Here is a 22749-nt window from a genome sequence, read left to right as displayed (position 1 = left end):
GAGGGTAGTGTGGAAATAGCCTCGAATGGTAAGAAACTTACTCTTTTGTTATCCTCAAATCGTGCAACTATTGGCCATTTTCAGTAATGAGTACCCAGTGTGGATGCGAACATAATATCAGTAATGTTATACCTAATTCTCCTTCAAGTTTTAGTTCTTATTTAAGATTTAAATTTGTTGCAGGGACTGAAAGGGTGTTGTTCAATGAACTTGTGGGAAGTTGTAAATTAAAGAAAACTTTAAAAATTAAAAATATACACTGGGTATTTCAAGTCTGCCACAAAGGGAAAAGGTTTGGGATTATGGCAGATAGTAATAAATGTTACTTGCTTCATAACAGTGCAGTGCAGGTTGTAAGAGCTAAGTAGCACATTGTGACATGCTTGGTATCTCTTAGGGAAGTTATGTAAATAATGTTATAGTTTATAATAAGGTTTTCTGGAAGCCTTAGCAGTTATTTATTAGCAATTTGCAGCCAGTTCTTTGCTCTGCTAAAGTAAGTTTATTGCATGAATTCCAACCCTTCCCTATGGTAACCAGAAGAGATGGCTGGCTAGTTGGGTGGCTGTTCGATAATATTTTAAGGGACAAATTTATTATTCCTGATTTTTATACACATCATTTATAAATAGAATCGCACAGCGTAAACAACAGTTTTTATATATAAAGCGTGTGGGAATGTAAAAGTATGAATATGTTATCATTATGGCAATACACAATAAAGCTGGTCTTTAGTTCTTTTGACAAGTTTTGCCTGTATGCAGGAATGTATTGTTGGTGAGAATCTTGGTGTGTAAAGTATGAGTTGTGTCCTATTTTCCTCAGGAATAGTAATGCAAGTGAAACATAACCACTAAATAAAAAAATTGCCACCTGTAAAGGCCCATTTAAATGGTTTCAACATTTGCTTCGACATGCGTTCAACACATGTGTGGAACCAAATGTTCGGGGCATTTGAACAGGTCGTTCAACATTGTTGACAGTGTAAGAAAATGTTGAAAGCTTGTTGAAAGTGTGTTGAATCAAATTAAAATTGGATTCAACTTTCATTCAACATCGCTTCAACATTTCCTTTGTTGTTGAAAATGTTGAATGGCATTGAAACCGTTTGAACACTATGTTCATTCAACATTTGCACAACATCCGCTCAACTTTTGTTGAACAAATGATGGGGAAATGTTGAAACCATTTAAATGGGCCTTAAGGAGACGCAACAGACCGGAAGCAATTTTTGCACACACGTTTCATTCACTCTACTATCACTAAGAAAATGAAGAGACTACCCATACTTTTAGGGTGTGTCTACATTCTGGTACAACTTTCACATTGGTAACGAAGCACTGGGCTACTGAGTGGGAGGTGCTGCCTTTACTTTGATATATCTGAAAATGGTTAGAATTTCACATGGTTCAGATGAGCATGTAGAAATGGTAATCTCATCTCCAATCTGAAGATGTAAACGATTCACTGGGGAAACAACAAACACTGGCTGTGACCACCCTCAAGGTGCTGTTACACTGGACAATTTTTCTTGCAACTTGTCTCACAATTTTGTTGTGACACAAATTACACAAATCGTTGCCAAGTGCAACGTGCTCTGAAATGAACATCTTGCAATTCTTTGGTTGTTGCAATCGTCGTGAGAAGTAGAAGTCAGTTTTACTTCTCGCAATGGTGACTGTAACAAAAATGCTCAGAGACATGTTCATTATTCTCAGGGTATGTTACACTTGGCAACAATTCGGGCAACTTATGTCGCAACGGCACAAAAAAATTGGGAGACAAGTTGCAAGAAAAATTGCCTAGTGTAACAGCACCTTCAGTGCCAGAGCATTCCAAGTGAATGGGACCACAAGTCAGTACATGGACAGTCAAATGCCATAAACCTGGGTAAAACACTAAAAACAAAAACTTGAGGCCACATTTGTAGCTTGCATTTCAGTCATGTAGAAGTATTGAATCTGAACCCAGTTTAGCTTGTAACCCACTGAACCTGAAGTGTACTACATTTTTGTGTGTAACTGCAATTTTTGGTGCTGGTTAATGACTGAAATGTAACATCCAAAAAAGGATCTAGCATTAATGAATAACAAGCCAGCAAACAAGTCAAGGTGTAAACTGGAAACTAGTTGGTTTATTGTCAGACTGTACAAACAAGTAATTTATGTCTCCTGCATCTCCCTCAGACGGCGCACTGCACTTCTAACTGTCACAGCAGCTGTGGTGCTAAAATGAAACAAGCAAACATCAATGTCAGAAAGAACATAGCGGTGTTGGGAAATTTAAAAGGCAAACTTAAGAAATTTTGCACAACTTCATGTTGTGATTTCGGAAGGACTTGCACTGTAAAACTGTGCACATTCTGAGATTCAATTCAACATTCTGATAAAAATAACCAAATGTTCTTTTCTTGCATTTTCATATGTTTAGGATTTTACATTGCAAATATGTTAACAATGCAAAAAACTGACATTAAAGAGTTTTCTGCAGATAAAATAAGGGTACAAGGATCTCTGAACAACTGAAAAACCGTACACTTGAATGCTAATGAGGAAGGCCAACAAAGGAAAGCATACAACATTGAGTGTTTGCACTCTCCATGCCATGCCCACATAGGGTTAAGGAGAGAGGATGCCAGACAAGAGAATGGGGAAGCTTTGATAATAAAAGATTTAAGTACCTGACAACCCACGCTCCTCCAGCGACAGTCTTTCCACATCCCTTACAATGCCAAATACCAACACATTGTCTCTTAAGGGCTTCCTACAAAAGAAATATTACAACAGCCATTAACTCTTTAAATGCTAATTAAGACTCAATGATCCCCTCTTCCTTCTGACTTGCTGTTTGATCATACCTCTCTTTTTCTAACTTCGTAGTTCAATCACCTTAGAACCCAAGGTTGCTGGCTGAGAAAAGTTTCAAGGGGCCAGAAAGCAAGAATCCACTGCGTGCCCCTGAGTTATCTGCTATGTGTTTAGCTTTGCAGAGGGAATTGCGATCATTTTGTTACGAGTTGTTTCACTATTAGATAGTTCACCAATGTCATAGATCAGTTGGCTCATGTTGAATGTGCCACGTATTTTAGTGGCTCGCCAGCAACTCACAAGTCGTAGCGATAGTTATAAAACACGAGAAAGGCATATGGTTTGGTGGCTAAGATGTTAGTGAACTGACCAAAGACATTTGCAAACTGTCTGTTAGCAGAAAAACTTGTAGTTGAAATGACTGGTTACCTTGCAGACATCAACCCAGGATATCTATAACAACACTTTTCCTCCTTCTTTATATGCATGTTTTTAAGCATCATATTCACAAGACAGGTAAGCTAGAACAATAACCACGAAGGATGTTTGAAAGAACTCGAGACGATCTTGTAAAACATCCGTGACAGAGGAAAGCATGACGTTTTACAGTTCTTCTAGAGGGCTTCAAACAACCCTAGTGATTTTTCTGTCAAAAAATCTACAAAAATACCAGCCCTTACTTTTCCACAGAAGACACACGTATACTTCGAGTGCTGCGTGATTTCCATTTTCTTTACCATTTTACGAAGCGAGGCACCATAACGAGTACCATACTTCCCTACAACTCCGACCTTTTTGGTTCTTTTCGCCTGCAGAGTGGAAACGACACAAAACAAGGAAATCAAAAGAGAAATTCCACGTAATAAACTCACAGTTTATCTTAAAAATAACATAGCTATCGCTAAAAATCGTTAAATAGCCTCGATGGAAGCTATTTCACAGAGAAAACGAAGGATTTCTAATCACCATTTCTGAAGACTTCAGAGTTTACGAGAAGAGGAGAAAGAGGTCTATACGGGATCTTCGGGTTTTTTTTATACAAACGCCCGCGAGATGTACCAGCGGTATAACTCACCACTAATGAAATACTTCATAAAATAATGTGGCGCGTCGTACAAATTTTGGCGGGGAAATGAATTTACAATTTTGGATTATTTTGGGCTTCATTTTGAACTTTGAAACAAAATGAGTAAAAAATCAGAAGGGGAAGGTAAAGAAATCTACCAAAAGTTGTTTTGTACACTCATCTGTTATATTTAGATCACATTGGAGTCATCTTCAACATTTTATTTTTCGCAGCATCTGATGCAGTGTTGGCGTATCTCACCAAACAAAACAGACCTTACAGCGCCGGTTGGTAATTTTATTGGCAATTTTATTAGGTTTTACATATATAAACTGAGATGTCTTTATCATTAATTAAGTAACCTTAAGACTTCTGCTTGTTACAAGTTGTAATTTTAAATAAAGCTTTGTTTAAGCTCAATACAGCACACTGTTTTCATTGCAGTTGACATTTTCTCAAATCTGCATAAAGAATTTGGAAAAACGGTAAGATGTTGAATCCAACTTAATACTTGTGGGCTGTAAAATGTAAAGACTGTTGAAATTTAATTTGATTACAAATGTACCACTAATTAATTAAGGCTAAGCAATAATTAATTTATTTGAACTTGATACATTAATTATGTTGATGCATTAAAACTTGTTAGGCCTGGTTCACACTAGCGACGGAAGCAATGGAATCTGAATCGGAGTCCGAATCAGAAAAACTTTCTGACCTAGTGTGAATCTATACGTTCGTACCCATGGAGGATGAATAAATGAAATTATATGGAAAAAGATGTGAAACATATTTGAACTGCCGGTTAAATTATTAAATAGAAGAAAGACCCTCGTTGTTATTTACCTAACTCAGGCAGTTGCAAAAAGAAAGCCTGAAAAAAAGAAAGAGTTCCACTGATTAATATTAGCAATCTTCTACAAACCTTGCTAATTTTTTTTTTAACATTCCCAGGCAGTTCAGAGGAGTCTGGAAAAACTTGCCAGCAAAGGAATTATAACAGAAAAGATAAATGGGAAACAAAAAGTTTATGCTCCTAAACAGGTGAGGACGAGCTTTGCACTGTCTATAATCTTTTGCCATGTCATAATGTTGGTAAGAACTGAATCAAGGACTTCTCAAGTATTTTTTTTTAATTACAGGACCAGTTTGGAGATTATGATGAAAATGAAGTCAAGAAAATTGATGAGAAGATACGATTATCCCAGGAAAAGTTGAAGCAGTTACAGGAAACTTTAAAAACACAAGAGTCTGGTAAATACTACTGCTAAAGAGTATCTTTTATGGAATGAAGACAATGTTCATTGCTATCTTTTCATGTATCTTTGAACAGTGTCTTAAAGTCGCCCATGGCAGAGTTTAATCCATCATAGACCTGTACTATGAATCTACTATGAGTTTGCCTGCTCCCCCTGGATGGGATGCTAGTCCATCACAGGGTTACCCTCTTCAGTATGTTGTCAGTGCTCATTTATACATCTGGGTAAACTGAGAGACGCTGCCAGGTTTCTTGTCTATGGGAAGAACATAACAATAGAGGCCAGGCTTGGTGCAGTGGTTAGGTGCCTGTAATATACAAGAACAACAACAATAACAACAAAAGTGTTTATTTAGACACAATAAAAATGTGATGACAGCAAATTGCTGATGGGGTCGTGCATTTACGTAAGATAAAAGTTTTATCCCTATAAATCTGTTCAGGAAACCCCATAATAGTAGCTCTATTCCTAGTCATTTCATGACATATAAGGTGGAATGGGTGTCAGCCAATAAGCAAGGCTAAGCTATGTCCTTCAGCGTGAGAGATTTAGAGTTACTACAATTTTCCATGAATGGTAACTTGCAAAAAGTTGGTAATTTTGACCTATTTTTAGAGCTACGGAATGTTAACAGCACACTGACAACCGAGGATGCCCAAGCCAGACTGAAAGAACTGACCGGAAAGGTAAATACACATTGGTCAAATTAATGTCCTCTCCAGGAGTTTGTTAGTGATCTGTCAGCTGTATTTTTCGCATCATTTGTAAAATAACTGCATTTTTTTGTACTTTTACACAAAGGCCAGAACAGTACCTCAAAACCAGCCTTATTCTCTTGCCTCAATGAGCTTATAGACCAAATTCCAAAATCTGAGCTTTATATTGGAGGCGCAGACTGGAGTGGGTACTTAGTATTACTTAGAGAGTTTTTAGGTTTAATGTGTGAGAAATTCTGTTTAAAGGCCCTGGCAGTTATATTTTATTTTTAAGATTAAAGATCAACTGATTCTCTATTTAAGGAGAAAGTAGTCTGGTCCCAAGTTGTTTTAATAAATTATTAGTATTTGGCTCATGGAAAGTGCTTGAGAGGCCTCTCAACCTGACACTTAAATCATTCAATGGTCATCTTTCAGTGTGACGGATACCAGGAACGAATCAAGAATATTAAGTCTGGTAAGCGACGGTCATGTACATGTAACAGACCACTTGGCTGCATTGCCCGTTGCAAACATGAAAGACTGACTTTCAGTCACCCCACCCCTCAGCTTGGCTTTTTGCAAGTCAAATTTTGGAATGAGTGATCTGAGGAACACCAAGGGTGTGAAAGGAATGTACAAAAGCTGCAATGTATTGAAGACTGCATAGTCAGGTTTCTGCTTCCTGGTTTCAAGACCTTATTAAAAAATTCAATACAATACAGTAATAATTTTTGTTTAGCTGATGGAAAGTTCTCTCTATTAAATCTGTTTGGTCAGTAATGCGATTTTAAAAATGCAAGTTTTCGTTTTTTATGCCTTATGTTTCTTTTTTTAGCCACAAACCATGTCACTCCTGAACAAAAAGACAAGGTAACTCAATTTTAACTTGAATGTTCTTGTTAATAAGAAACTATTGTTTAAAATAATATGAATTCAAAGTAACTTTCATGAATATAAAAGACTGGTAATGTTATTTGTGGGAAAGAAATTTATCTTCAGTAATGCATTTCATTGAAATGACAGCTTAATCTCAGTATTTCATACCACTGCATACCTCAATCTTGTAATCGATATTTAATTTGCAATACTTTAAGATCATTTTTGTGAGGGGTAGTTAATTGCCAACAATCCTTTTCTAGAAAGTTGAGGAGGAGAGCTACTCATCGTGTGAGCAAGCAAAGGAGGGAGCCAGGACATTTTTCAGCAGAGGCTGTTAGAGATAATCTTTTTTTTAAGAAGTATATTATAATAATTTTACCCTGCTAGCAGAGCATTCCTTTCTCAGTGGCTAGTTACGTGGGATGCCCTGAAGGGGCATACCGTGTCTAAAAACGGGTCGATTTCTTTTTTTTTTTCTTCCTCATATCCACAAATGTGTACATTAATTTATTCATTAAACTCTCCCCTCTCCTACTCGGGATGTATTGTCCTGATTGTCTTCAACAAAAGCAGGCCAATCAAAATCCATTCTTGTCGCTTATATTGCAAGGGAGGGGAGCCACTCACCCCTACCTGTGTGACGTCAAAGCATCATTTAATAAACACTGGATTAAACTTGTGTCGCCATATTGTTAACATTTTCTGGACTCAAGTGTGCCGTTTTCAAACGGAAATTTCACCATTTTGAAGCGGTAAATCGAAAGAAGAACTTCTAAGAAGTACTCGACATCTAAAACGGTGAAAATTGGAGAGTTCCTGGCGAAGGAAACGTCCTTTCTTTGACAGTCTTAGACCACGATTGCAGACAGAAAAGAGGTCATTGAGAAGCTTACGTTATCGCAATGGAATTCCCGCACTTTCCCTTGAAACCCTGAGTAGCGCAACACAAGGAAAACAACGTAACGCGATCTTCGTGACTCAAACTATTCCATTAGCAAGGATAGTTTTATAAATCTGCGAAACATACAGTTGGAATAAATGAATCAGCCCCAGCATCACGCATAATGCCAGTATTGCAGGCATCTTGTTTAGCACGTACATTCGCTTCTCTTTTATTTTGCGTAGTTGACTTGGTACACAAAAGTAAAGGCTCTGTTAGTAGGGTATAAAATTAATAATTTATTGCGTTCGACGTAGGAAGAACGCTTCTTAATACGGATTTGAGTTCAGATTTTATGGGACTTGTCGTGGATGGGTCGATGGATCTTGGGACGCACATCTGGCATCCCCCGCAGATTTTTTTGCAGGGGCGGATGACATCACAAAGAGAGAGAGCCTGGGATTGAGATTGGCCTGGTGACATCGAAGGCACTCTCTAATCTGCGATTATTACTAGTTATTAATAATATACTTTTATCATTAATATTCTTTCCATTTTCATTGAATTTCCTTTTTCCTGTCCAGATTTACAAGGAACACAAGCTGTATGTTCAGTCATGGAAAAAAAGAAAGCGGATGGTAGGACATTTTATTTCATTTATTGAGAACTATTGAATGTTAAACCACTGTCACAAATACCTTGACTCTGATAAAACATTGTGATTATCATGTAAGACTGTTCTGTATAGTCACTTTGTTGTCCGTTTGTTTCTTCTCCTTGAATAGGCCACTGACATTTTGAACAGCATCTTGGAAGGATATCCAAAACCAAAGAAACAACTTATTGTAAGTCAAGATCTTTGAAACTGCACTTTTGCGGTAGGAAGCAAATAATACTTTTTGTTTCCAGTTAAGAAAAGTTTTTTTTTTAAATGTCCCAAAATACAAGTATGGGACACATCCCCTTCAAAACAAAATAAAATTATTTCCCATCTGATCATTCTAAAATTCAACCCCTTCAATCAACAAGTGTTAGTTTCCTTTTGAAATAATTTCTCAGTTTCTTATTCTTAATGGTAACCATCTGTTTGCTTTGCAGGAAGACATTGGTATTGAAACAGATGAAGAGTATGGTGCAGTTATACCAAACACCTGACTATGTTATTTTCTGCCTTACAATTTTCTGTTAACCACAGGAGTGAAAGTAGCCTGGGTGCCAGAGGCTTTTCTTGTATGATTTCCAGTTCTGGTTTTAAGTCTCTTACAGTAAAACCCTGATATTATGGACAGGACAAGTGTCTGTATTATCATGGTGTCCTTACCGGTATTAAACAGATTAATTTTAAGAGAAATGTATGGGATGGAACCAAGAAAACTGTCCATAATAACTAAATGTCTTTATTAAGTGGGTGTCCGTAAAGTGGGGTTTACACTGTTCTGTCTTTATTGCCACAATGATCGGCCTCTGGCCAATCCCGAGGCCGCGCCACATGTGAGAAAAAACCACTGGTATCCAGAGTAGAATGAAAGATTTTAAACAGTTAATACGACAAGAAAAAAAGTTATCACTCATAGTTTCTTCCTGATTACCGTATGCCTTTATTGATATGATATTATATGCAACATTGAAGTGGATGCAATATTTTGTCACAGCTACCTTTGTTTCATGTTGGTTACAGGTTCATACTTTTCAATTCCACATGTTGTAGTTCCTGCATATTTACCAAAATGTAAATCTTTTAATCCCTAAAATGAGGGTTGAAAGCTGACAGTTTTATGCAGTACGATGTAAGACATTCAGGGTAGCTAATCAAACACTCCCCAGTTGTTCAAAGAACAGGCAACTCTATCCAGTGGATAAAATGTACTCTGACCAATACATTTTATCTCAGTGCTGAATAGCAACTTATCCGCTGGATAAAGTTATCCACTCTTTGAAAAACTGGGGTCAGATTGTTAACCCTTCAAACTCCAATAGAGACTAGCAATGACCTAGATCAAAATTCTCTTTACAGTATCACTGCTTAACAAAAAAGCAGATCAAGAGAAAAAAGAAATTGGTCACTGAAGGATAATTTCTTAAAGCTGTTTGTTTCACATCAGACGCGAACTTATTCCTTGTAATATCATTACACAATAACCTTGTCCTTATAATTAAGAATACCTAGCTAGACCATAGTTACTTGAGGGACTGGTTAGGAAACCTTGCCATGAAAACAATGGTGCTGCAATTTATGTTGGAAGGGGTTGCGACCCTGCACAATCCTTTGTATTAACATTCACACCACAATCGAATATCTTAACAAAAACGTTTCTATTGGTCATTTGCCACAACACATTCCAAATTCTACTGTTGTTTGTGCAGGGTCAAGGCCAAAAAGGAAAACAAAACATAAAACAAAGAAGTTTGTCAGGTTTCATAACCATTGCCTTCAATTAACTATGGCTAGACCATGGAAACCATTTTCACCAAAATGTGAAATAAAGTACATCTGGTCTTGAAATCTTGAAATGACATTTGAAGTGCAATATGTAACATTTTCCCTTAATGACGTTACCTACACCAAAGTGACCCCAAATCCTTTGATTAATAACTATGCAATTGAAATCCTAAGCCACAGGTAATACGGAATGAATTCAAATATATTACTCCCCAAAAAATTAACTTGGATTTCTTGTACATAATAAATTATTGCCAAGGTGGATGGCAATTGCCTTTAGACTAAAATCATTAAAAATAACCGCCAGTGACTAGATAATTTGCGACAAGTTAATTTGTTTCCCATACATAGTCTAGAAGCTTCATGACATTTTCATAGAAAGTGAACACAAAGGCCACATCAAACACAACTCTGCCAAGACGAGGCACTGTTCCCTTGTAAAATCTGAAACAGAATTGCATTAAAAATTAGTCATTTTCAAGAATTCAAAGAAACTTAACAATGGCACAAACTTTACAAAGCCGTTACTGTGCCTTTCAATAACATATGCAGACTCTGCAGTCTAAGATTCAACCAACCATTATGCTTTTCACTGCTGTCAATCACTGCAGCGGACCTCTTACAAAACAAAAGTGTTTATCTCAACGGGTCAAAAGGTCATGTTTGTGTGCTGTGACTGGGGGATTTTGATCTGCTTTGTTGGTTTGTGTAGTTTAGCAGTCAGTTGGTTGTTGCTGTGATTATGATTGATGGCAGTAAAACATGCAAATCATTAGCTGGGGTTGAAGTTCAAAGAGTGTACTATGTTATTGAAAGGTGCAGTAATTCTAGCTCTAAGGTGTTTAATGTCAGATCAGACAGGTTGTGGGAGGAGGAGAAGGAGGAGGTGTGCAACGTAAAAACTTTCCTCTCAATTCTCCTTACTACTGCTTTTGAGGATCGAGTCGCGAAGTTCAAGTTTCAAGGGACTATCAACTTACCTTTTCTCTTTGTTTTTTAATTTACCTACACGACTCAACAAGCTTTGTACTTTAATTAAAAATTATGTGTTGAAATAAAGGATCTCTATCTTCTATACTTTGTATCTCACATTGCCATTTTTTCTCCATTACCCAACCTTTTCTCCATTTCCAAACTCCTTTTTCTCCCAGGCACCCCTTCCTTCTGTGTTCCCCTCCTCTCCTCCCTAGTAGGTACTTCTTGTCCAACTATTGGTGCAAATTCTGAGGGTATTTTGCAAGGGGCCAACATCCTACCAAGGATCCATTGTGCAGTTCCAGAAAAAATCCATACACACCCCATAGAAGGTCATCGCAAATCCCTAGGGGGAGGGGGGGTCTTAAAAGTCAAAATTTTAAAAGCAATGTATAAAGCTAAACTGGAATTTCCTGGGGGGAGCGGGGGACTAAAACAAAAACCTTCTGTGGGGGGAGTATGGATATTTTCTGGAACTGCACATTGTTAAGCAGTATACTTACGCTTTGAGTCCTTCATACTTGATGATCCTCATGACGCAGTCCATTGTGTTCTTGTATTTGTGTGCTTCAAGACCCTTCAGAAAAGAAATGAAACTGATTCAGTCGGCAAATTAGCTTCATGATGATGCAACGTCCAGATTACTCAGTGGCAAATTTAATTGGCTGAACAAATTTAAGTTGTTACTGGCCTGAGTGGCAACTCAAACTCAAACTGAGTTTCTGGCAGCTTGAAGTACTTTCAGTTGGTAGGCCACAACCACAACATGACTTGTCAAGATACTAACAAAATTAATGCCAGTGGAACCTTACTTTGAAGCCTGGTCTACCTACAGTATTAGACACTGTCAGGATTGATCATGTTCATGATGACGATGAACCATGTGATGAACTAGCATGCCATTCAGGAGGCAGTGGTAGCAATCCTTATTTCTTTACATACATGTACATTTTCCTTTCCAGAACAAAAAGGCAATAAACTACATTATTAAAATACTTGATCACGAGAGTCCAATATCCAGAGTTGTTAAGAGTAGCCAGAAGCTAGCAAAAGTCACTATCTACCTCATAATCTTGGCCGGTTACTGACTGCTCAACATTTACTATTTACAAGGTTAAGTTTGATTCTTTAAAAAAAGTTGGCAAAATCGGCTGCCTACTCCAAAATACTTCAAAACTTTGTGGCAACCCTGCCAATATCAGACCATTTGGAATAGCACATTTTAGCGTATTTATGGCAGTAGCCTCGGAGCCACAACACACCTGCATTCTTGTTTTGACAACGTCAACTGGAGTGTTACCAAAGACACTTGCTGCACCAGCTATGCCACCAATGATAAATGTTCTTACAGAGCCAATATCTTTGCTTGGATCCCCTCCTTGAAGGTAATTCTTCAGATTGGAGTACACAAAGAAACGGATCATCTGATTGGTTCCTTGTTTTATTACTGTTGCCGTTAAACCCTTGTACACTCCACCCAAACCTACAAGACAATGAGAATTCAAATGGATATTAATACAAAAAGGATTGTTGTGGAGGACACAAGCTGAGACTACATGTACACCCCAGCTGCAAACATTGCATTTTCAGCCTTCTAAAGGGCTGATTTAAATGGTACCACTTTGTTCTATGTGACATGCTGAATACCATACAAATTGTTTTGTGTAAATTAAACCTACAAAAAATTAATTTTTATTTGTCGCGCTGTTTCATACACTTTGGCCGGGCTGAAGAATATTTAACAATTATTCCACGAGCGCGTGTTGGATATGAGATAATAGATAGCCAAATTCTAGGTGCTACATATACATGTATATCCAACAAGTGCAAGTGGAATAATTGTTTTATTAAAAACAATAATTAAAACAACTATTGCTAGATCTTGCTGATTTTGCTTTGCAAAAACAGCTAGAAGACAATTTAATGCCGGTCACTACTTCTTGGGCATGGTATAATGAATCATATGCCACTAAGCCAATCAAATCCCTGGAATTACATTATACAATGACCCAGTTTTAAATAATGTTAATTATACCAGTGATTTTGTTCTAATGGGGTTTGTTTTAGTAATTATCAGGGTTGACCACTGTAGTTTGGGTTTCATTCTATTCTTAGGTATCCGCATAACATACTTGGCTATAGTGGCACACTGGTCTATTCACAAAACACAAAACAGCCCAGAAAACATGTACAGTCATAAGATTTTCATCTCACCTTCTGTTTTTATAATTGTCGAAACGCCACTGAAGAAACCCTTGAACTTAGGGTTTGGTTGAGTTTGATCATGAATAAACTTGACTTTTACAGTCTCCATAGGACAGACTATAACCACAGCCTCGGCAACACCAGCTCCTAATCCACTTAACAGTGTCTGCACTTGGGTCAGTTTACCATTTTCATCTGCCATGTTATTTTTCAGATATTCAAATGTTGCAAATCTATGATAGAACAATGTAGTTTGTTAGTAGGTGATTTTAAAGAAACCTCTGCTGAGATTTGCATCGCAAACGATTTTGCTGTAGATAAAAATTAGATTGGTCTCACAAAATATAGTCAAATTTGAACATAGTCTTGTTCATTCTTAAACTTGTTGCATATCTTCTTCCTTCCAGCATTTACTCTAGCATTGCACTAGTATGCCTGGAAAATTTAAGGTCGTTCTGAGCCCCTCTGGTAAAATTTCTTTAAACTTTTGAATCTACATGTAAACATGCTGACTAAAGTTCCATAATAATAAATGGGGGTCACAGAGCTTGTTCATGAGTTATAACCACTTAAGGTGATTCCGCTGAAAAAGAAGGAGTATTTAAAATTGTCTAAGACTTGGTCCAGTTCATGACCATGTTATGAGCATTACAAAAATGCAATAAAAAATGGGGGTCACCGTGCCCGTTTTTGTGCAACCTGGATGGCTATTATAGTAAATAGATGACCCACGAGGTTTATATTAGAAACGCTAGTAATCAGAAAAGGGAACTATCGTTTCTAGAAAAATTAATTTCTTGCATTAAAATATCGAAGCAGTTCAACAAAATTTACTTTAATCTTACACAACAAACTATTTTCATTGAACTGGAATTAAAATTATGAAAGAAATCAAAGATTTTGCTGCGTGTGCGCCTAAGCAGCGCTACCTAAATACGTGCTTTTTAAAGCATTCAGATAAAAATATCTCAAAGTAGAGTATTAAACGTTTCTTTAAATCGCTATATATAGTGGCCAACCGTATGACATTTAAATTGATGCATTAAAAAATGGGGGTCACCGTGCTCGTTTAGAAGAAAAGGACCATTTATTTTCCTGCCGAGCTTAACCTCAACAAAATCCCGTAATGTTCTGCGTGTGCGCGCTCGTGCGCGCGCTAAATGACGCGAAAAATTATGCGCAGCAAGGATGCGCAATGCAATTCAACGGAATCACCTTAAAGGTCAATTAGGGCTGTTTTTAACAGGTTATGTAATGTTTAAAACACGAGCAGCAGTGCTTTATCGGGATTTAAAACCACGAGGCACAGCCGAGTCCCTTGTAAAAATTTCAGCGAGATCTCGCCGAGATCTCGGTTATCTCGCCGAGATTGGCGAGATCTCGCCGAGTTGACCGAGATCTCGGCGAGATTTCAGTAATTCTCGGCGAGAATTTTAGCGTGAAAAAATTTCTGCGAGATCTCGCCGAGATCGCGTTAATCTCGCCGAGGTAGGCGAGATCTCGCCGAGGTAACTGAGATCTCGGCGAGATTTCAGTAATTCTCGGCGTGATTTTTAGAGGGCAAAACTTTCAGCGAGATCTCGCCGAGATTGCGTTAATCTCGCCGAGATTTTTAGAGAGCGAAAAACTTCAGCGAGATCTCGCCGAGATTGCGGTTGCGTCTTCCATCTCGGCGAGATTCTCGGCGAGATTTTTAGGGGCACCGAGACAGGCGAGATCTCGCCGAGACAAATGCGATCTCGGCGAGAAAACCAAAATCTTGCCGAGACAACCACGATCGCGACAAGACACCGCGATCTTCGCCAGATTCGAAACGAAGACATGTGAACTCTTCAGTGGTAAGGATTAAGTTATGAGGTTGAATGAGTTAAAACTTCACCTTAACCCTCGGTGAAAATAATGTTTGCTTTCATTTTTTCATGCTATAACTGGAAATCGATGAGCTTATATTATTAGGTAGGTAAAGTCGCACAAGAGCCTAAGTGGCCCACACGGCTGGAGCTTAGCCCAGTTTCTGTAGCATGAAGCAACTAGGAGTATTGCCACTCCCCCCTGGATGGGATGCTAGTCCATCGCAGGGTTACCCCCAGCAGTATGTCGCCGGTACCCATTTATACACCTGGGTGAAGAGAGACAATGTGGAGCAAAGTTTCTTGTCTAAGGAAACAACACAGCAATGAAGAGACCAATCTGGTCTCGAACCAACGACCCTCAGATCCTCCGACCGTCCGATCGAAAGTCCGACGCGCTAACCACTACACCACCGCGCCTCCACGCGCCATTATTAAATTGATTTAAATTGTTAGCCGAGATCGCGCTTCGGCAGATTAATATTAAGTGCGCGTCTTAAGATAAAAGTGAGAAGAACGCTGCTCATACCGGACGCTCGTTAACATACTTATTTACTATCATAAAATGAATTCATTGACCTGATAATCTTATCGTTTTATTGTCTAAATCTTTAACTCACCTTTTTAGGCGATTTTTGTCCCTCAAAAGGCGTTTCAGTTATGTCGTAATGCCTGCTGCGAACGATTTTTCGGTACAGGTAGCACAATTTTTGAAAACGCGTTTCTTTCCCTTTTCATTACACTGTCTTCAGTTGTCGACATTTTTTGATTGTGCTCTTTTCCCTCACAATCTGTCTCTCAATCCTCGTAAACAACTTGCCGTCTCCGCGGCTTGCCACTTGACAAATGGCGCGAAAGTCCCCAACAACAACGTGAATTGGGCGATGTGATTGGTTAATTCAATCACGTCACCCGGCGATGCTCGCGTAAGCCAAAAAAAAGGTTTGACTTGAGGTTTGCGAGGCCACAAAAATTAATCCTGCTCTTAACCGCAGAAAATATGTAAAGTTAAGCTTCATGACAAGTTAACCATTCGTTTATGGCTGGAAATCATGATAAAAGAACCTGTGGTCAACCGGAGAATAGCGGCACAAGGGATATGATGAGCACTGATCAACAAAAATGATGCTGATTAAGTTAACAAACTACGGTATCCGAACTAACTGAACTAAACTGGACTGCACACTATGAACTCCGTCACCGCACATTTTTTACGGAATACGGAATGTCCTGGATAATTAAGGTGCTGGAGAAGGAGGACTTAAAATTTGCTAAAGGGATGTTCAAGCTCGTTAAGCTATAGGCGTGTTAAGAATCAACTCAGTGGAAGTGACCATCAAGTTTGCGCGAGAATTGAGATTTTAATGGCTTTCTTCCACAGCCTTGTATGTCTTGATTGAGAAAGAGGTTAGTTTCTTATATTATTTATCCGTATTTCATCTTACTTAATAGCTTAAAGAAACACTGCGAGTAAAAGAGTTTGTTTAGAAATCGATAGAAGCTTTTACAAAGCGTAATTAGCTACACGAACGATTTTGTCTTTATAACTCGAAACCTCGAAGGTAAAATTTTTGAAATTAATTACATCCATTTTGAAATCACTGGTGATCCTTGGAATCTGATTGGTCCAAAATGGTGCAATTTATTTCCAAATTGCATCATTTTGGACTCTAAATTGCATCATTTTTGAATTTCATGTACAGTACTCGTATAAATGGAATTAAACTGGTAATATTGAACTTGAAGTTTGCACTGTTTTCGCTTTGTTTTTAGAGCTTAAATTTCCGAGAATTTTCTAAAATTTTTGTACAATTTTTTTTCGGATTTTTTGAATATAAGATATTCTGGGTGGGGGAAGCTGAAATCTTTTATTTAGACACTTTTTTGGGCAATATTGGGGAATTTCAAAATGGATGTAATTAAGTGGTAATTGAACTTCGTGTCGTGCAATTTTGGTCTGAAATCATACTTGTGATTTCAAATCAAACTCGCGCTATCGCGCTCGTTTGATTTTGAAATCACGCGTATGATTTCAGACCAAATTGCACTCCACTCAGTTCAATTACCAATATAAATTGTTGGTGATTCACAACTTCTATATTCGTTTTCAATTTGAAGCAGTTAGTTGGCATAATTCATTTACATCATAAGCTTACCGCTTAGTTTTACTCTTTTGTCCAGATTTCCCAGCCGTAATGATTCAAATGATACGGTAGAAAGTAAGTGGTTGTTTAGGCCCAGTTCAGACGCCGAACTTTCATGAGCCGAACTTAATTCAAATTAAGGTCGGTCCAAATCACGAAAATCCCGCCTTTTGATTCAGACGCCGAACTTAATTAGACGAACTTAATTTACTTGAAGCAAAACCAATCGAAATGTAAGCGTTTTTTTTTTTTTTTTTTTTTTAGTTTTAATTTTTTTATTTGAAATACGTTATAATAATTTATGCATTAGGTTCGCCTCATGAAAATTTCGACGTCTGAATCAAAGCCGTTCTAAAGCCGAAATTCCCGGCTGAGCCAGGCGGGAAGAACGGCTGAGCCGTTCCAAATTGAAACAGCCGTTCTCAACTGATTCAGACTTCGAACTTTTCATGTACTTAATTCGAGGTATTAGGCTGACGGCTCATGAAAAGTTCGGCGTCTGAACCGGGCCTACTTACAGAAGTTATATATTCACTTTTTCGTGGAAAATGCTTAGGAGCATCTTGAGAACGTAGTTCGGTTATGAGTATCCTTCCAATGTTATTCCGCTGATTAAGAATTTCAAACCAAAAAGCTTTACTTTCACGTCTGACGATCAAATTTTCAGTACACCGCTGCAGATGCTTGCTCGCCGAGATCCCGCCAGGAATTCCTCGCCGCATATTTTTAGCCGTCTAAATTCTCATCTCACTGAGATCTCGCCACTAATCTCTCCGCGTTTTTGGCCACCGAGATTTGGCGAGATCGGCGCGTTTTTGGTCGCCGAGATTTTCATCTCACCGAGATCTCGCCACTAATCTCGGCGCGTTTTTGGCCGCCGAGATTTTCATCTCACCGAGATCTCGGCGCGTTTTTGGCCGCCGACATTTGGCGAGATCTCGGCGCGTTTTTGGCCGCCGAGATTTTCATCTCACCGAGATCTCACCACTTAAATCTCGGCGCGTTTTTGGCCGCCGACATTTGGCGAGATCTCGGCGCGTTTTTGGCCGCCGAGATTTTCATCTCACCGAGATCTCGCCACTAATCTCGGCGCGTTTTTGGCCGCCGAGATTTGGCGAGATCTCGGCGCGTTTTTGGCCGCCGAGATTTTCATCTCACCGAGATCTCGCCACTAATCTCGGCGCGTTTTTGGCCGCCGAGATTTGGCGAGATCTCGGCGCGTTTTTGGCCGCCGAGATTTTCATCTCACCGAGATCTCGCCACTAATCTCGGCGCGTTTTTGGCCGCCGAGATTTGGCGAGATCTCGGCGTGTTTTTGGCCGGCGAGATTTTCATCTCGCCGAGATCTCGCCATTAATCTCGGCGCGTTTTTGGCGGAGATCTCATCGAGATGAAAATCTCGGCGGCCAAAAACGCGCCGAGATTAGGGGCAAGATCTCGGCCGAGATCGCGGCGAGATAAAAATCTCGGCGGCCAAAAACGCGCCGAGATCTCGCCCGCGATCTCGGCCGAGATCTCGGCGAGATGAAAATCTCGGCGGCCAAAAACGCGCCGAGATCTCGCCCGCGATCTCGCCGAGATCTCGGCGAGATCTCGGAAAAATTTTCACAAGGGGTGGTTTTAGACCCGATAAAACACGTGCTGCGAGTTTTTTTGAAGGGCTTCAAAAACATTCCTGGAAAAGCATTTGTCAAGAGAGTTCATAACAATGATGCTTTTGTGAATGTTGGAAATTAGCATATGAGAAAAACATTCAACACTGCATACTAATAAGGAGGAGGTTTTATCGGGTTTTAAAACCACTGCATGTGATGTTTTATCGACCATTTGATATGTCAATTTGCTTACGAATTATTAATGACTTTTTGAAACTGTTATTATGTGTCAAAATCACCATAACTTGTTCACCAATATTAAATGCTTTTTTTGGAATCATTATCATTGCATCAACTGATAAATAGTGGTAGTACCGATCCGTCAAAAGTGTAAGTGCTGGAAAGTAATGGATGCTTGCGCCAGCCACCTTAAGAAGGTCAGGTAGCTCTTATGAAGCACTGGAAGTTACTAATTAAAAATCAAATCACTACTGACAGAAATGTCAATGAGTGCTTATTCACATTACCTGACAGATGCTTTTGGTATAGAGCCATATAACAACGAGCTAAGACCTCTATAGAGTCCTAAAAAGCCATGGCCCTTAACAGTTTTCACAGCACAATCAACAGGTCCCTTGTACACTGGTTTTGAAGCTCGCTCATCAAGTTGTACTTGTGTCTTTACGTATTCCGTAGGAAATGTACAGCAGATTTCTAGCCCACCAGCAATACCACCTGTTCATAAAAGACATCGATGTTGTTATGGTATACTATGATGGGCATGTGATTGATTCTGCTCAAAACTGTCAGTCCCTCAAAGTTTAAAATGTTTGTATATCTATTTGAGTTACATCATTTATCTGATAAAAAATTACACCATTACAGACCTTACAGCATTCATAAAATGTCATCAGAAACTCACTCACATTTCTCTAGAGGGTTTGTACAAAGTTTTAAAAGTTTGTTAACAGCCATGATAACCTGAATACGTTCCCTGCATTTCAAGAAAATACATTTAGGACACAAAAAATTACAACTGTCAAAAAAAAAATATTGCTACTGAACCCCAACAAATGTGAGCAGGGGCTGTTACACCAGGCAACTTTTCTTGCTACTTCTCTCGCAATTTTGTTGCGACAAAAGTTGACAAATTGTTGCCTCAAGTGTCATATACTGCTACCATTGTAAGAAGTAAAAGTTGGTTCCACTTTATGCAACAGTGACTGCAACAAAAACATTGAGAGACATGTTTTTTTTAGGATATGTTACACTAGGCAACAATCCATGTAATTTGTGTCACAACGGCGCAACAAGATTGTGAGACAAGTTCCATGAAAAACTACCCAGTGTAACACTGTCTTTACAGCAATTCAAATTGGGACAATATCCCATACAATTGAAGGGCTAGGTGGAAAAGAGTGTATAAAAAAATGCTCAAAAATTGGCAAATTTTCACATACAGGCTCATTTTTTTTAGGATAAACATTGACCTGTTTTTATTTTTTAGCTAGAAGACTCAAATTATTTCAGAGATATTGAACTCTGAAGTTAGCTGTTTTGACTAAAGCATCACAAAAGAGGTGATACCCTTTGTGTTGAACCAGTGAAGCTTGGAATTCACAAACAGATTAAAATCAACAAGGAATAGAATTCAAAATCTTTTAGAATTGCTAGTTCATTTGGTAATTTTCCTTCAAATAAGCGCTTTCATTGCCTAAATTGCACAAACTTCCGAGGTGCTAACAAAATGTAGTTGCCGAAGATGACAATGCAAAGATTAAATTAAATAGAAGAAAGACCCTTGCAGTTGTTTTTTAAAATTTTAGTCACGTTTTCCCCCCAACCAAGATGACGTCACCACACAGACTGAAAGTAACCACTAATTAAAGTGAAAAACAAAAGAGCACAGGATAAGCCAACAAAATACTTGGCTTGGTTTATGTGATTACTGTACGTACACAAATTTAAATTTCTTCATCAAGAGCCCATTTAGCCCTTTAATTAAGAAATCAATGTTTAGATATTAGTTTATATAAATACACAACATTTTTTGAAAATATAGTATTCATAGCTTTGTGGTTGGAAGTCACGCAAGGTTACGCAACTCTGACTTTGATACCCGGTTACGACACACCCCCGAAACTCCCACGCGGGGTGAAATGTTGTTATAACTGGTTTCGCAGTAAAAGTACAGGTTAAGATGGCTTTTCGACATTTTTAATTCAGAAACGAACCATCGACCGTTTTATTACAAGTGGCGTTTAATAATAAGAAATTAAATGTCGATCGAAAGCAAGTTCAATAGAAAGAAACTCGTTTTAGTTTAACGACGCTTGAATGAATTAAGTTTATAAGCTAATATCGCGACAAGAGAGTCGTGATCACTTGAGAAAGATGAGGTATTGATGGTACTTGGAACACTAGAAGAATAGTTTACAAGAATATACCTCGTTTCATTTAACACTAAACAAGAACTCCCACAATAGTGGATTTCTGAAAGCAATGTTAGCGATTTGTTCGAATATTGATACACTGCCGATCAAACCTTCGACAACTTAGACTGACCTTTGTACTCTAGAGGTTCCGATCGTGCTAATGGTCAAATTTCGAAGCGTTCATACGAATGAGTACAATTCTTAGCTTACGCTTTATTCATCACAATACCAGATAGGTCATACACACAGTTTCAATGGGATGTTAGGTTGAATTCATTCAAAAGACTAAAAGAATTTCGTGTCGTTCTCCCTCGCAGACGCTCCAGGCAAGGTAAGCTTGCATATTGTAGATTGCTGAATATTTGGTTTATAAGCTTAAATACTGTTCAGAAATAATTAGATATTTATCTCTCAAGAATTCAATATAATTCAGCAGTTCCCGATTGATATATTTAGAAATCACTCGTCATTAACTAAAGTCCTTACCAGCTAAGATAGCTTTGCCAGGATGTCGCTTTCCTTTCCCTCCGCCAGCAGGGCTGGCGCAAAAAAATTTCCTTCGATAGAACGTCGCAGGATCGGGTGTCGCAGCCAAAGACCCACGAGAACAACTTTCCAGCGAAGACATTTTATAAATCTGCGACGTTTAAAGAAATCGTTTAATTTAAGGTTTCCAAAACACAGCTTTCATCCACGTGAAATAGTTACGACCTCGAACGTGTCCATCCACACTAATCGCGTTTCCCAGTGGCCTGATTATGACTGAACTTAGAAGCGCAATGATTGGTCAATTCATAGATCCTTTGTTTTCAATTATTGGCGTGCTATATGCTCGCAATTTGCTATGGTTGCACAAGATCCCGTTTCGCGGTATTTTAAAATTTTTATGGAGGCCAATTGACACTGGTCAAAATTTTTGAGTCTTGTATTTTAAAATAGCAAAGATACAGCCGAAGATATAGTTCCGAAATTTTTGTAAACATTTGTACAGAAATGGGCAAGTTTCAGTGCCCTTCTTCAGACAAACGTCTCAAAAAATCCTGATTTACAGAATAATATCCTCGCTATTTTTAAAGACAAAACTCTCAAACTTGGCCATTTTACTAATTTTAAGATGCTCTTTCCTGGTTATCTGGCCTACATAAAAATTAAATAAAAATTAAACTACTTTGATTAAGGTGCCGATTAGTGCAAAAGTCATCACTTCTCAGGACAAGAAATATTTTCCTACAGTGTGACCATTCGAATGAAAAATCAAGTCACGGCAAAACAAATTTAGCTGGTCCGCATTTTATACCCAAGCTACCAGAAGTCCGTAGTGCACAATTTGTAATCTGCCCGTAGTCCACAGTGTCCATTTAATGTAATTTTTGTGTTGATTGCAGCATCATAGTCAGCGGAATATTAGCTCTTTACCTCCTTGGAGTTAGTCGAAGAGAAGTTAATTTTAATCGTTGTAGTTGGAATAAAAAAGAAAAATACCCCCCACCCCCTCCCCAAAAATTAATCATTATGAAAT

General features: G+C 38.4%; 3 protein-coding genes across 3 annotated transcripts; 1 reads left to right on the top strand and 2 right to left on the bottom strand.

The window, feature by feature from the left end:
• Positions 1-2114: 2114 nt before the first annotated feature.
• LOC146461704 (large ribosomal subunit protein eL43-like) lies at positions 2115-3847 on the bottom strand. Its single transcript, XM_085086675.1, has 4 exons — positions 3774-3847; positions 3488-3616; positions 2681-2763; positions 2115-2226 (listed from the first exon to the last, which is right to left on the bottom strand). Exons 1-4 carry the CDS (start codon positions 3774-3776, stop codon positions 2163-2165), a joined length of 279 nt encoding a protein of 92 aa, XP_084942801.1. The 5' UTR covers positions 3777-3847; the 3' UTR covers positions 2115-2162.
• A 54-nt stretch (positions 3848-3901) lies between these two features.
• Positions 3902-8825, top strand: LOC146461703 (homologous-pairing protein 2 homolog). Its single transcript, XM_085086632.1, has 11 exons — positions 3902-4017; positions 4107-4160; positions 4318-4358; positions 4825-4914; positions 5013-5124; positions 5745-5815; positions 6263-6302; positions 6663-6697; positions 8171-8224; positions 8372-8431; positions 8685-8825. The coding sequence occupies exons 1-11, from the start codon at positions 3993-3995 to the stop codon at positions 8739-8741; spliced, it is 639 nt and encodes a 212-aa protein (XP_084942758.1). The 5' UTR covers positions 3902-3992; the 3' UTR covers positions 8742-8825.
• A 335-nt stretch (positions 8826-9160) lies between these two features.
• Positions 9161-21986, bottom strand: LOC146461702 (tricarboxylate transport protein, mitochondrial-like). The gene is made up of 6 exons (XM_085086631.1): positions 21717-21986; positions 19323-19530; positions 13216-13439; positions 12264-12484; positions 11505-11578; positions 9161-10470 (listed from the first exon to the last, which is right to left on the bottom strand). The coding sequence occupies exons 1-6, from the start codon at positions 21856-21858 to the stop codon at positions 10356-10358; spliced, it is 984 nt and encodes a 327-aa protein (XP_084942757.1). The 5' UTR covers positions 21859-21986; the 3' UTR covers positions 9161-10355.
• Positions 21987-22749: the final 763 nt, after the last annotated feature.

This window comes from Pavona decussata, unplaced genomic scaffold (genome assembly GCF_977016875.1).
Source record: "Pavona decussata unplaced genomic scaffold, jaPavDecu1.1 SCAFFOLD_195, whole genome shotgun sequence".
Taxonomy (NCBI): Eukaryota; Metazoa; Cnidaria; class Anthozoa; order Scleractinia; family Agariciidae; genus Pavona; species Pavona decussata.
Note: the sequence above shows the minus strand (reverse complement) of the source record. Positions and strands in the feature narration are given on the sequence as shown.